At 46.7% G+C, this 14892-nt stretch overlaps 1 protein-coding gene across 9 annotated transcripts; it reads right to left on the reverse strand.

Annotated features, from left to right (window-relative positions):
• Positions 1–293: 293 nt before the first annotated feature.
• Positions 294–14093, reverse strand: dnajc5ga (DnaJ (Hsp40) homolog, subfamily C, member 5 gamma a). Of its 9 annotated transcripts, none has more exons than XM_048985154.1 (6): positions 13817–14093; positions 8708–8832; positions 8323–8536; positions 6808–6964; positions 4502–4584; positions 294–2605 (listed from the first exon to the last, which is right to left on the reverse strand). In XM_048985154.1, exons 1-5 carry the CDS (start codon positions 13949–13951, stop codon positions 4505–4507), a joined length of 711 nt encoding a protein of 236 aa, XP_048841111.1. In that variant the 5' UTR covers positions 13952–14093; the 3' UTR covers positions 294–2605; positions 4502–4504. The 9 variants fall into 9 exon arrangements, with proteins under 9 accessions (XP_048841111.1, XP_048841110.1, XP_048841107.1 ...); XM_048985153.1 differs by having other exon boundaries at positions 294–2609; XM_048985150.1 differs by having other exon boundaries at positions 4502–4587.
• Between the last annotated feature and the right edge of the window lie 799 nt (positions 14094–14892).

Consider the following 14892-nt stretch of genomic DNA (forward strand, 5'->3'; position numbering starts at 1 on the left):
CAATTAATGGGTAGGGGGCCGCCGCAGGCTAGTGACAGAAGACACTAAAAATGACACGATTGCAAAAACATGGCGGGGGCACGGCCAAAAGGACAAACTCTCTCCAAGGCAGCTGAGAGCTCGGTAAATACCCCCCCCCCCCCCCACCTACAGAAAACACACAAAGCCCATTACCTGTGACCTCTTCTCCGTGCGCAAGAACACAAACGTCAGAGTAGATCTAATACCATTTTTAATCGTACTTAACTTCGGCCAATCAGTTCTCATGCAGAAATGAATGCACAGACTGCCCATAACCCTGCCCAACCGTTTATTCATGAACTGATATACAACATTTACATTAAGGAACATTTTGTAAATAATGAAAACTGGATAAAAACTTAAAAACAGGTTAAAAATTGGGAGAACAAAAGTAGTACAGTCTCTCCTCACAGGATAAGTGGAGGAATGGTGTTTGGGGACCATGCCTGCAGTGTGAAAAGGCGGGCATCTACACGGAGGCTTCTTACTGGCCAGACTAGTGTGGCTGGAACCACCCCCTAGGGCTGTTAGCCTATCAGGTTAGCCAAGCTGACCACGTATGACTATGGTCAACGCTTTCAAAACGCTTAAACAACCTTTTATTTTAAAAAAATACACAAAAAAAAACCATAGTATTAAAATTGACACATTCATAAAACATTTGCATAAATGGTAATTCCTCACTGATACGTTTGCATATCACGTTTATTAAGGACTACTGTCACAAATATTTACACAGTGCTGAAGATTGACGGTATAAATCAGTGGGGAGTTTTTCCCACTTGCAAAAAAAAAAACAAAACATTCAGACCCTACGAGCAGAGCATGCATGAACGTCTCGAGCTGAACGCGCCCTTTAAAAATAACGCATGCGTCAGACAGCTTTGGGGGCGATTTCCCACAAGGGCAAATAAACACATACAGAGGTGAAGGCTCCGAGAATGAGAGGCTGTCAGACCAGCGCATAGAGCACAGAGCGCATCCACCCCACGGACCTGGCCTCAGACACCTGCCTTTTCTACAGCCTTGCTGCAGCTAAACCTCCCCCCCTAGGATGAGAGGCCAGCTGACCACTGAGCTCACCCAGTGAGGATAAGAGGGAGACGGTAAACATGGTACAAAGTTGGGTGAGGGGGGAGACAAACAGCCAATACCATGACACCAATCCTACACCTTTACATGTCAACTCACCACATGGTTTAGTGCATCGTACCACCCGATTTGGCATCTATCAATATTACAACAACAAGAGCAACAATTATAATCATCACATGAGTGATCATTTGATGAAACGAGGACAGGAGTCGCGATAAAACCCAGGGCAACCACCAGTGCTAGAGCGACAGTGTTTTCCAGTCAGTAACCAGTCCAGCAGTCAGCGGCTGTTACCCCAGTAGCTGTTACCCCAGTAGCAGTACGCTGAACCAGTCCACTGGCGGTGAAATGGACCTCTGCAGGTCTTTCCAACACTGCCACAGAGCCTCACCTTCCATCATCTAACTGGATCCCAAAAGAAATGTCCCAAGGCTGTCGTGCTTAGCTGGGGATGGACCTGTCCTTGATCCAGCCTGCTGGAGTCGCTATTCGATAGTAGGGGATTGAGGTGAAACCGGCTCTGCTAGGCAAGGATCGGACTCCCCAGGCCTACGGGGCAGCGCAGACTTCTACCCATGCGCAGTACAATCGGGATTTCGGGGTAACGCCCACATCGACATCGGCCAGGCATGCGACAATGGCTACGTGCACAGGGGCGAGGAATGGGCTCAGATTTCCACTCAATCAAATCTTCGGACTTTGGAAATTATTTATTACATTCAGAACATACAATAAACCTACAGCATAAAATGAATATTTTGTTAGGCAAAAAAACCCACCTCATTGGCATAAAAAGGGAGATTAAATGAACATGGATGTAAATGAACAAGGCGGGTGAAATTTCAGTCAGCGAATGAGCCTATAGGTAAAGGGCCCTCTTCTGGCAACGTCTGGGACTGATCCTCCTGGCTGGTCTGGCTGAGGGACTGATCCGGCATGGGCTCTGTTCCATGGCAACAGGGAAAGTGCGTGTGTCTGTGTGTTGGAGGATAAGTGCAGTCCAACATTGGCATGCAAGCTGACAAACAGGAACCCCCCCCCGCCCCCCGCCCCTGGATGTGCGTGCTGGATCGCAGTGCTCCGGGACCCTCGGGCCGCAGTGCTACAGTGGAAACAGGCTTGTTGGCTGGTGATGAGGGAGATGAACGCGGCACTGAGGGTCCCAGCACTTTGTTGGCAGAACGGCTCCTCCTTCATCCAGAAAAAGAAATTAAAATAATCACAACATGGGTGTACTGTGAGGGGGAAGGAAGCCGATAGCGGAAGAGGCCGATATTGTTCATTGTTGCCGTCCCGAAGATGATGATACACGGCCACAAGGGGGTGCCGAGGTTCTCACAGTCACGTTGTGGGAGGGCTTCCCAACAGGCCGCCGGTCTCCAATTGGTCGGCCTACTTCGGGGTTTCGGAAACAGGCTGGCCGCTGGCGTTCTGGACAGGATCGGAGGTGCTGCTGGTGGAATGGGGCTGGATCACAATGGGGGTGCTTCTACCTGACAAGGGGATTAATACGGAAACACAGTAAGCGGAGGGGAGGAGCCAGGCCCGGTCAGTACGGGCATCAGCCAATCAGCAGCAGGGACGCATGCAGTTAAATGTGGATGGGCAGCAGCACCACACTGACAGTCCTTCTCAGGGGTATGTAGGAATAAATCTGGGCACAAACTCTACATTTTAAATTTGCTGTTTTTCTACGCAATTAAGGCGCAAACGCGCCTATGAAAGAACATTAGATAGCAGGAAATTGGGGAATAAAACTCGAGCTCGACGACACTGAGCAGCAAATGGGCTGCAGAAGCATACAGGCCCCAAGTCCCTCATCAGCCTTGAGCAGGAAGTGCCATTGTGTGGTTTAAGCTTGTTCTCTTCACTCTGTAAAAAGAGCTTGTTGCTGATCGAGAAGCATTGGCACTTAGGGATTCACACCCAGGCCTTGGAGCAGCAGCCATGTGCTTTTAAATCCACATGAATAAGCAAATATTTGTGCACTGTGGTCCTCCAGCCTGGAGCTGCTTTAGTGAATGAGAAACATCATCTTCTTCGATGTCAACACCAGCAGCTTTCATGAAAGCAGCAAGCAAGCGCAGATCAGCTTACAACACGGCAGGGCTACAAGCGTCACGCACTCATGGGTCTGTCAGACATGGCGAATCTCTCTAGCGGAGGAAATGTAGGGCGTTGGCCAACCGTGACCCTACAGTCTACGGTAGGGGTGCTCTGCAGCTGCTCTACCGGGGAGGCTCTCCTCGAGCCGACTCCATGTCAGACCCTACCTGCTGCTCCATGCAGCTCCGACACACTCTCACTTAAGTCCTTTACCCCAAGGATCCATGAAGAGAAAGCAGAGATGGAGGAAAGAGGACTTCACTTATTATTTCAACAGCGGCACAGATGTGGTCCGCACCAACAAGTTTGTTTACAAAGGGGTAAAAAAAAACTCTTCAGCAGATGGTCCATGGCTCATGGCAACAACACGATGGCTGTATCTGTGCTGAATAAGAGGAGCTGCCCGCCCCCCCAGACCTGAATCGTTACTGCCTTAACCCTTTAGAGTATAAGAGGAGACTCTCCATCTTACTGACGGGCGAAGTATCGTAATTAAACTCACCAGCTGCGCTCTGCATGGCCAGATCACGGTGTGATTACAAAGTCTAAACCACCCCATACTAGACCGCAACACATAACAACAGCCAACATCCACAAGGTTCAAAGCACTGATTAGTCTGAACAAAGGGCAAGTCTAGTCCGTGTGGCAAGGGTCAGTCACCCTGGGAGTCATTGGAAAGTGGGCGGGTGACTAGGAGGGGGTGGCTAAGCCTTCAAATTCCAGGGGGGTGGGGGGGAATCCAAAGTGCTGGTTTTGGCAACAGAAGCCACCGTCTTGACCTCTTCAAACCACCTGACATTTCTGTTTTCTCAGGCCAACTTTAACCACAGGACGACAATCCCCGTCAGGCTCCACCTGACCAGTGTGTGTGGTCAGTTATAAAACAGCCTGACGGTGAGGAAGGATCCCCTGTTTAGGCCCACCCAGGAAGAATCGCGTCCGTGCGGGACAGCAGCCTCTTTAAATCAACAGACATGCGCGGCTGACATCATGCACAGCGAGTGCAGCCCGCGGCTCAGTGCGGTATGCCAGAGGGTGCCGTCGCGGCCCGGTGACATCACCAGCGAGCACTCGCGGTCAGCGCCTGCCGGCAAGTGGGTGAGCGAGGGAGGGAAGGTGTGAATAAGTGACTCATGCACAGTGAGGGTGAAACAATGCACCGGCCATGCAGTGAAATCCCAAGAACTGGCAGGCACTGGAGGTGGGGCACAGGTGCATTGACTCTGCTCAAGCAAAAGCTTCCACAAGGTGGCGCTAAAGAAACATACAGGGGCTTACAAGTCATTTAGACTCTGGCAGCGTTTCGGCCGAGTTCTCAGTAGCTGGGACTGCAGTGGGCTGCACCACTATTACAGTGTCTCCTGCTGAACAAAAAAAAACAATAAATAGGCATTAACTTCTGGTCATTTTCAGCAGGACTCAGACTAGCCCCGTCTTCCCTGACGTGGAAATCCAATCAGGATGTTTGTTTCATTTTTCCAGCCAGCATACCGTACCCGTGACAATGAGCGTTATAGCTGCATATTGAAACAAGGCTGCAGGTTACTCTGTACAGAGCTGACTGAACAGATCAAATTATGGACACACCACAGCAGTAAACAGAAGAGAACTTTTTTGTGTTCCGAGTTATGGAAAAGATCAATGGAAAAGATTTGCTCGGAGGTGTCACACCCACTTTCAAGGAGGCCTGTTTTCCCAGTTACACCTGAGCACTTCATTGTAATGGACTAGATCATAGTTAAATAGCGTTTCTTCAATTCTGTGGGAAAAACAAGCAAAGGTGACGTCTACTGCTAATAATGTTAGACCAAGACGGGCTGAATGAGAAACAGCCTGCCGTCTGAGGGGAGCGGCCCCGGCCCAGAAATCGACACATCTCATTCGATTGGGAACCACAAGTGGCTCTCGCCGTGCCATCCGCTCACTTCTTCTAAGAACAACCGATGGTTCTGAGTCACGAGGAAGGAGAAGCAGGCAGCCCTGCAGAGACTACCTGTGTACAGACTTGCATGATTTACCATTTACGGTCAGGTACGTCGAAGGCACGACTTTCCTTCCGGAGGTCAGACGAAGCCCCATGAGACAGTGGGTCTGACTGTTCTAGCCGCCCACAACTGGCTTCTATGTTGACGCGCCTAGACTTGGGGGGGGGGGGGGGGGGGGGGGTGATTCACTGGCGGGTGCAGTTTTTTCTGTTGGCTGCACCCTCGAATGACAATGGACACTGACAAGGACTCCAAGCCAAAGGAAGGGTGACAGTGACCCAGCCTCACTGCTAATATTGTAACATGCTAGTGTTGTTACACATTTCATATTCATTATAGTTTATATTATACCTAATTAAATAATTCATATGTCACCGTTTCAGATTTTTCTGTATGCTAATTTTATATATTATGCTCTGCTCTTTTCTTTGGAAGCATGACTCAGCTGGCTGCACACGGCATTTAGTGTTAACTGCTGTGTGTGACAACAATAACGTAGAACTGTTCAACAAATTAGTTAACATTAAGATATTGACAAATCAGGTCAATCGTGGCTGATATTTAAACATTACCGATATTCAAAAGTGAGAAGACATGCTCAGATTCATAGAACTAAAAATGATGCAATATCATTCAAGCTTCAATACAGGCAGTCCTCCCGCCCTCCCGCCCCCCCGCAGAATAAGCTTCCCTGGTCAGCCGGTTGTTTGCATCATCGACATTAAATAAAAATGTGATTGGGATCGGTCAAAGTTTCTACATCGGTACACCACTACAATAAAAGGCTTTCCATTCTATTCTATTGCATTCCATTCTGTTCTATTCTACTGCATTCACAATTCTGTTTAACATGGTATAGAAACATGCTGGCAAATAACAAATGCAGTGGAGTCTAACTTTTTAGGTGGCTTAGAGGTTGGCTGGTTAGCTGCATCTCCAATATTAGATGAAAATATGTTACCTGAATCAGTCACATTTTCGATTACTATTCCAACACATCCTGTTTTATTCGAACATATTCCATCCTACAGCATAGAATGCTAATCGCTTAAAATGCAAAAACTGCATGACACGGAACAGAAATATGCTGGAAAATAACACGTGCTGTGGAACTTTTACAGCACTCCAGCATCCTACAGCTTAATGTCCGGAGGGCAAGACCATCAGCACCGTCTTATCAGCAATCCCATAACAATGTAATCCTACTGGAAACAGGACAGGTTAGTAGCAAGATACTCATCTCCTGGTAGTATGTTTCCTTAATAAACAAATTAAACATTAACCCCAGATGAGCTGGGAGCTCAAGGCACAGATATATAAACTCCCTGGGCTACCTGTATCAAACACGCACCCTTTGGAAGAGTCTTTAAGATCACTCCTGACGCGACCTGCCCTGCTCAGGCATGCAGATTCCTAAACCTGATTCCCGCCCCCAGATCCCCACACAAAGATTCCGCTCTGACATGTGTTTCACAGACACAGCCAATCCTGAACAGAGAGGCAGACACATACCAGGGTGGCCCACAGCTGAGGGCGCAGCTCTCGCCCTGGCCTGCGGAACTCACCTCCTTCCTACTCGCCCCGGCCTGCGGAACTCACCTCCATCCTGCTCGGCCCGGATCTGCGCCTCCAGGTCCTCGGGGTCCACGTACTGGTAGTTTTCTTCATCCTCTGGGGGCTTGCAGCGGCCGCAGCAGAAACAGCAGCAACAGCAACAGCAGCAGCAGGTAATGAAACTGCAGCACACCGCCAGAGTCTGCCGCAAGAGAGACGAGAGAATCAGCTGGCATGTCTGGCAGGGTGCAGGGGTCAGCCGGACCACCGGAGGCAGCGCAGGTACCGGCGACGCACATTGGGCCGGGGGGAATGAACCTAAACCATGCTGCAAGAGATCAGAGCAACCCCAACCCCCCACATGCAGACATGCACTGTGCTCATCCTCATACAAGAAGCCAAAGCTCATTTCCTCAGTCCCTGCACTGACCACCCAGCAACGCCCCAGAGGACCAACGTAACTGGGGGGGGGGGGGACTTACTCAGCCCATAAACACAGAACTTTGAACTGAACTGTTTGTAACTCAAGCCACACTGCAAACCCTCATTGCTTTCTGGACCCAACTGCGTTTTGGGACGGCCTGCTTGTTAATATGCACCATGGTGAAATAATCAGAGTGATTCAGCCTCGGCTGCAGTGTACCAGCTGTTCTGTTACCGGACCATGGATCAGGCTCCAGAAGTCTTTAAAGCTGGATCTCTGTGCTGGTTCTGTAACCAATTCCACAATAATCCTCCTTCAAATACAGCCAATTTAGAGGAATTAAAAAAAAAAAAAAAAAAAAAAACCAACATCTCCCCTACACACGGCAGCGAGGAAGCACACTCAACCCACAACTCAACACCAAAGAGGATTAACATCCAAAACGAGAAGGAACTGAGAAAAGCACCACCCAGCTGTGGATCGTGACCGATCCGACGGCGATCCTTTCCGACATGCAGCCCAAACTTGCTACATTAAATCCCCGGCCCCATTCCACCATCCCTCCTGCATTAGCAAAGTCCTGCAGTGAGCACCCAGGACATCCCAAACTAGGTAAACGCTTTTCGGCAACATGCTGGGCTGCCAGTCCGGAGAAGCCTAGCAGACGCGTCACATACGGGGCTTAATCTGCTGCAGTATGCGGACAGCTGTATCAGACCAGTACGGCGAAGTGAGGCCTACAGCCTGCAGGGGGCGCTAGGCTTTGAGCTCTCTCCGTACTGGGAGAGTTACCAATTCCAGTAAAAATATCAACAGGAGCCAGTCCACCTCTAAATACAGAAAAGAAGCTTAACCCACACAGGCCCGGCCTTTGAAAAATGCCAAAAACCGACAAACAAACACCTCAGATTTAACGCCTACATACGTCTCCACGCCCAGCCAATTAAGAACTTGGATGCTTCAAAATATAAGGTGACAGTTCATGATAATCCCCGCCCACGGAATGGTTTAATCCACTTCCCACTGATTATCTCATGGGTTCCCTATTGGGATAAACCAGGTTATGACTGACAGCATGATAATCCCGCCCACAGCCTGTGGCTACCCCCAGCGCTGATGTCCTGCCCCCCGCTCACCTTAAACCACCACTTGGACATGAGGAAGTAGTACTTGACGCTCTCCTCGCCAAACTGCTCCGACACGTAGAGCCCCATGGAGCCATACTCATCATAGATTTTGCGCTTGGTCTCATCGGTCAGGATGGAGTTGGCGTTGTTGATTTCCTTGAACTTCTCCGCCGCTTCAGGGTTGTCTGGGTTCTTGTCAGGGTGATATTTCAGCGCTAGTTTCCTGATATGGGTGGGAAGGGAATGGAGAGATCAAGGCCACAATCGTCACAACGTCACTGCAACCAGGACAAGTAGAAATAGTTTAGACTGGCAATGAAAACAGAATAAGCTAAGCATACAATCATATGATTGACTTCTTTATGCAGATACAAATAATGGAATAATAACACACCTGTAAGCTCTTTTGATGTCTTCTGCAGATGCTCCCTTCTCCAGGCCTAGAGTCTTATACAGGCTGTCCCCCATAGTAGACATCTTTCTCTGAGGCCTGCTTGGCTCTGCCATGGCTGGACTCTGCTGATAGTAGAGACAAGTTCAGACCGGCTCACCAGATGGCCTCATGGTGATATGAAATCAAACATTACACCCCAAGTATAAAAGCAGGTTGACGTCGCAGCCTGTGCTCGCCGTGTTGATGGGTGAAATATTTGACTGATGAAAACAAAACACTTGAACGGTAACTGGATCTACATGGAGCTTCGACTCAGATCGCTTCAAATCCAGTGTCACAGGAGCTACATGGATGAAAACCTTCAAAAGGCACAGAAAGGGACAGCAATGAGACAAAGCGCCACTCAGACATAAACTCCGCCCCTAAATCATCACTAGGATTTACTGCCACATTCATCTTCAGGCTGGAGGTATAAGAAAACAATAATGGATGGAGCGACAAAAGCGTAAGCCAATGTCAAACATAGCATTTTTCGCTGCATTACACGGAGTCCAACATTAGTCCCTCTCAATCTCACGAAGAAAGTCAATGCCACTCAACTTGAATGAGGCAGGTCAGTTCTGACAGGAGAGGTAGATGCTGGTAGCTTGAAATGGACAATGGCAGAGAGGGACAGAGTATCACAGACATCGCTAATATGCTAAAGGCGATTACGTCGTGCTGAGCTTTACAGATTACACCACCACCACCACCCCCGCGTCCACTCCGGTCTGCGACTGAAGGGACATGCCTGATGCATATGCGGAAAAAGCCACACTGGGCGTGTGGCCCATCATGGGTGTCAAAGCCTAGGATGACCCATCATTATTTGGAACCTAAATATGATCAAAACCTTTGTAGGTTCAAGTCCAACAAAACATATCAACAAAACAAAGAACCAGCCAGTCAGCCAACCGAACAAACAAACAACCAACCAATCAACCAAACAACTAACCAACCAATCAAGTCAATCTACCAAACAAAGAAAAAGAAAAACAACCAAACAACCAACCAAACTTCAGTGCCCAAGATGAGCAAATCAACAAACTGCATTATAGGCGTAGGTGCTATGACAGTAATCTCTGTATGATGTACATCCAGAACCATAATGATAAAAATGTATTCATTTATTTGTAGACGTTAAAATTGGTAACAATCCTTCACATATGAAAAAGAAATGTGATACATACTATCAGAACAATATGATAATATCACTTGCCTTATCGGTGATCAATGGCAGAAAATAAATAATAAATCTTCCCTACTCACCTGCTACATCCCACCATGTTGATGAGCCGGTAAATATACATCCCATAATCACATCATAGCTACCATAGAGCATAAAGTAGTTGTGCAACACCAACATGTCTCCTATATCAGGTATTTAGAAATCCCAAAGCTATTATTTTTAACAGTCAGAATACAGATTTCACTGCACGGCATTATCGATGATTAGTGCCTCTATTGAGTTTAAAATAAAGTAATAAACAAACAAGCAAGCAAGCAAATGGGAAATGCGCCATGTATACTCTATAATCTCTTACAGCATATGCAGCATATGTGAAACCTAGTGCGCAGATCGGGCAGGTGCCGCAGACCGGGCAGGTGCCGCAGACCGGGCAGTGACGGTGGTGTCAAAAAATGAGTGATCTTTTTAACTCTTCAACAAGGATGTGGACTCGTTTCCATAGTGCTCAACTTCCACACTGATGAGGGGTTCACGCTCTCTCTCCGGAGTTTACAGCAGCCCACATGACTTGCATTGTTTTCTTTTAATACCGTCATATACCAAATATCTAGATAGTATGACTGCATGAAAACATATAGATACCGCCCAAACACACCGAGTTACGAGGACCAAAAAAGTACTGAACAGGGTGTCCCCAACACCAGGTAATGAATCATCCCTTCTGTAGAAAGATCTCAATGCCATATGTCATTGTTCCCTCATGACAGTGGACTGCCCTCAACAGAAACCCTTCCCTACCAGTTAAACCACAGGTAGGCCACTCAGCCAGACTGACCACATTACTTCTAAGAAGACAGCCTTTCATGATAGCAAGACAATTAAAAGGCACGGCCCAGTAAGCCATCTATCTGAGCACAGCATCTATAGGCTGAAGCAGTGTATTAACGTTAAAAGGCACTTTCCGGACCATAGCTCATTGCAAACATCCATCACAATCAGACAGAACGCTTCTAAACTCAGCAATCAACAAGAATGCTAAAGATATCTTCAACAGTCTCCAAACAAAAACGTACTACACAAGGGAGCAGGTTTGCACCTTCCAACGGGTACGTAGAGACGGATGCCAGCATCATGTACATTTGGTACTGAGATTCCAGACCCAAAGATTACACAGCCTTGGACACCAACAATAAGCTAAATTAAGGCCAATGCTGAACACCTTCATCAGGGCAGAGTCATTTTCAGTTTTACACTGAAGAATGACATTATTAACGCACAATCAATGTAAACACAGAGCGCTTCCTCTGTCAATACTACAACTATTTGAATACTATTTGAGGAATTCAAATATTGTTTTTTTGATGCATCTTGCCATTAAACTGTCCCAGCTAAAAATTAAAGCAGATTCTTGCATCTTAGGCACAGGCAACCAGCAGAGTCAGTATTTTTCCCCTCCTTCTGTGTAAAGGACATGGTGCCGCAGCACACCAGCCTCCACCAGCAGGGCGGCGCATAGATTTTAGAAGGGCAAATTCATCACAGCACACTAAAATCCTAAAGCTGGGTATTAAATGCAAATAGAGTGCAGAAGGTGGACCAGAGGCCCAGATCATAGTTTATAAACTTTGCACTGAGCATGTGTCAGTGCGCAAATGGCATTCACAATTGAGACGAAGAACTGATTAGCCTATGCTCAAAAAATAATCCTGGTCTTTTAGCGTCAGACACATTTACGTCAACTGATATTGGAATCCACGGTTCAGACCTTGACGATATCATATTAAAAAGCACACAAACCAAACTGACTCATGAGATGAGCCTTGGAGGCCAGCAGTTGCTGGGATTTTCACAGGCCGTCATGCTGCTCTACTGGTCCCCACTGGGTTAAAATGGCAACAAATGACGGCAAACAGTAACCCCACCCCCCCGCTGGGTTTTATAACCACCTTCCTCGTCTCTTTAATAAATAGCACTTTCCTAAATTGAGACGGATGCACGCAGCACACATCTTTATTTTGCGCAGAGAAGCTTCACATTACATTCGCTCTCAAAGGAGTCACAGAAAATTAACTCGCTTAGGATTGAGTGCTTAATCCAACTGGCCCTCCTGGTCCAATTAAAATTAAAAGCGGAGAGGGCCATGCTTTTCTAAACACACATGTGGTCCTTAACCAGCTCCCAAACACACAGGGATAAGACTACAGTAAAATAAGATATTCTCCAAAGCAGGTAGTACAGACTGGCATTTTGGGCCAGTGGTCAAAGGTACAGGGGGCAAAGCCCCTCTTGCAATCTGGCAACATTCCCGTCACATGTTCACATCCTCAAACATTATTGGCTGTCCTTGATAAACTCTCCCACAATTCACTTGTGCCAAAGATGACATCCATTTGGAGATGATATCGGAGAGGGCTGCATGCCAACAGCAAAGGTGCAAAATTGGGTGAAAGGTTATAAGCTCTTATTGGTCTTTGGACAATAGTGTAGTACTTAAAAAAAAATTATCAAAGAAAACTGACAGCATTCGGAGAAACTCAATTTCAATACAACAGAAAAGGACATCGATCTTGTTGGTTAGTCGTAAGAGAACTGGCATTTCTGGTCATATTCAAAGAGTTCCCGTTTTGAGCACCCCCGGGACAAAATGAAAATGGCCAAACCGTTGATTATTGCTTTCCTATTTCATTACAACTAAGCGTTGTCGCGATCTGTGTCTTCCACCCGCACAGAAAAGCCGCCACAGCCGCCCTGTCGCCTGCAAAAGCGCCGCTTATTCTTTAACCACGTGAGCCGGACTTGACCGCTCCCCACGCCCATCGCGGCTCACTCGCGTGTACTTTGCGCTGCGGCGCCTATTAAAAACGCCCTGTTCGTCTTTAAAACGCCACCGTAAAGTTTTACTTTAGCGACAGTTTCAAGTCCAGTCGTTATAAAAGATTGAACACAAAACCACGTTTAACAGCTGTGTAAATCCTTAACTATTTAAAAAGCTTATCAAATGACGCACAGCGTAAGAAAACCGCAAATAAGGATCTTCTGATCTGCTTATACCGACATGGAATACAATCGTCCCGCTATCCCCGTTCGGTGATGCCGGCGCCGTCGATAGCTCTTTTCATTTCATTTTGAGCTGCTTCCCTCGTCTAATAACTCAATGTATTTGGTGTTATTTTCCCCCAGCGTCAAGCTAGATTGGGCCAGACTGTCGGGGCTATAAGTATGAAATCAGACGGACGACATAACAGACCCCTCCCACCCGTAGAGACAAATCCTACATGATCTACAAGTGCTGCTGGTTCTTGCTGGACCGACACCGGCCGATCATACCGCCAAAAGCACCTGACCACTACAGTGCTGTACCGGCGGACACCCAGCTGTGTCAAATTATTTGTTAGTGTCCTAGTGCAACGATAAGCCCATGATCTAATCCCTATCACGGTATGACGCTTTCCAACCTGCGTCAACTAAATCTACATTTTCTCGTCTAAGATAATTTTAGTTTTACTACGAAGGCAAGTAAACGACAAAAAAATTAATCAGATTTTGATTCTGGCGCCCCGACTGTTCAGCCTGCCCTCGCCGGAGAAGCCGGACAGGCATCGACCGAGTCGCCATCTGCGGTTTTGACGAGAATCGAGCCTTAAATAATAAATTAGACATTTTTTACATATTGATCAATATAGTCAATATCTGTGTGATCACACCCAGTTGCATGTCTACTTAAAATAAGTTTTTAAAACAGTGATATGGTTCAGCATGTATATCACTAATACATTAAAATAACATAGTAGCTGATATTGATACTGAACTATTAAACAGAAGCTCCATCAGGTTTTAGCAAGTTAAAGACGAAAACCCTGCTTATAATCGCACACACCCACCCAGCTATCTGCGGCACGCCACCTTCTCAGTTCCCCTAGGTAGCCAGTAAACTGTCGTCCAGAATCATTTCCACAATTGACTTTACCGTACCTATAGTAAATATGATGTAGTATGGTCTGCCCTTGCAGGATCATAGAGGCACAAAATTTATGTCGGAGATTTCCCCACGTTCCGCTCGGGGTTTTCCGGCGTAGCCTCCTTGGCAAGTGTCACACAAGTAGGAGAAAATAGCCAAGCTTCCGGACTCGGCGGAGCGGCGTAAGAGGGCGCACTTCCGGATCCGGTACGCGCGAGAACGGAAGTCGTCACGCGTCTCCGGCCGGAAGCAATTTACAATCTGCCAAAGTAGCGGAGCGTTGTGTCCGTTTTTGAAATAACAAAATACATAAGAACTGTAGAGACTCATTAAAGACTAATTTTTTTTTCGTTAAAAACTATAACAGATAAGCTTAAACATTTCTATTAAAACCTAAATTATGTAATAAATCTTACACAAAAAGCTAACGAAATCGAGAAAATGCAGTAGTATATTTTACACATCTAATGTGACCCTCACGCTTTCGCGCGAGAAATCTAATGTAAATCTGTATTAATCCAGTATAAACTTATAAATATAGCTACATCAAAAGCGTTCGGGTAGTTTGTAAATGATCTGTACGGTTTGCAAAATAAAACTTTCACATACATGTTAATGTGTGTAGACTTGTCTCGAATTGAAAATCTCAAGCCAGCCAGCTGACCAAAGTTAACCTTGCACAATAGATGTAACATTAGTAAATAGGACAAGTGTAGCTATTACTTATCAACACATAGCTCTTTGGTTGTAGCTCTGAATCCTAGCACATGGATAAATTGATATTACCAAAGTTCTCCTTAGAATGACTGTGCGCCTTATGATGGACCCTGTCCAATCTGACCTGTACACTGCACGTGGGCTCCACACTTGCCGTCAATGTTTTATCAGTGGATTCTGTGGTTTCATTTCAGAATTATATTTGAGAATGAGCTTCAACCTATGAAGTTTTATGTGCACTGCTTTGTGAGTGTCAAGCATAATGCAAGCCTGGAGTTACAG

Source organism: Brienomyrus brachyistius, chromosome 19 (assembly GCF_023856365.1).
Source record: "Brienomyrus brachyistius isolate T26 chromosome 19, BBRACH_0.4, whole genome shotgun sequence".
NCBI lineage: Eukaryota > Metazoa > Chordata > Actinopteri > Osteoglossiformes > Mormyridae > Brienomyrus > Brienomyrus brachyistius.

Excerpts from the sequence above, each read along its gene's own strand:
- dnajc5ga (XM_048985147.1), bottom strand. The coding sequence starts at position 13,951 with ATGATCCTGCAAGGGCAGACCATACTACATCATATTTACTATAGGTAC. Across the intron at positions 8,537-8,707 it reads GACATCAAAAGAGCTTACAG|GAAACTAGCGCTGAAATATC; the intron begins GTGTGTTATTAT and ends CACCCATATCAG. Across the intron at positions 2,610-6,807 it reads CCGGGCCGAGCAGGATGGAG|GTAGAAGCACCCCCATTGTG; the intron begins GTGAGTTCCGCA and ends TCCCCTTGTCAG.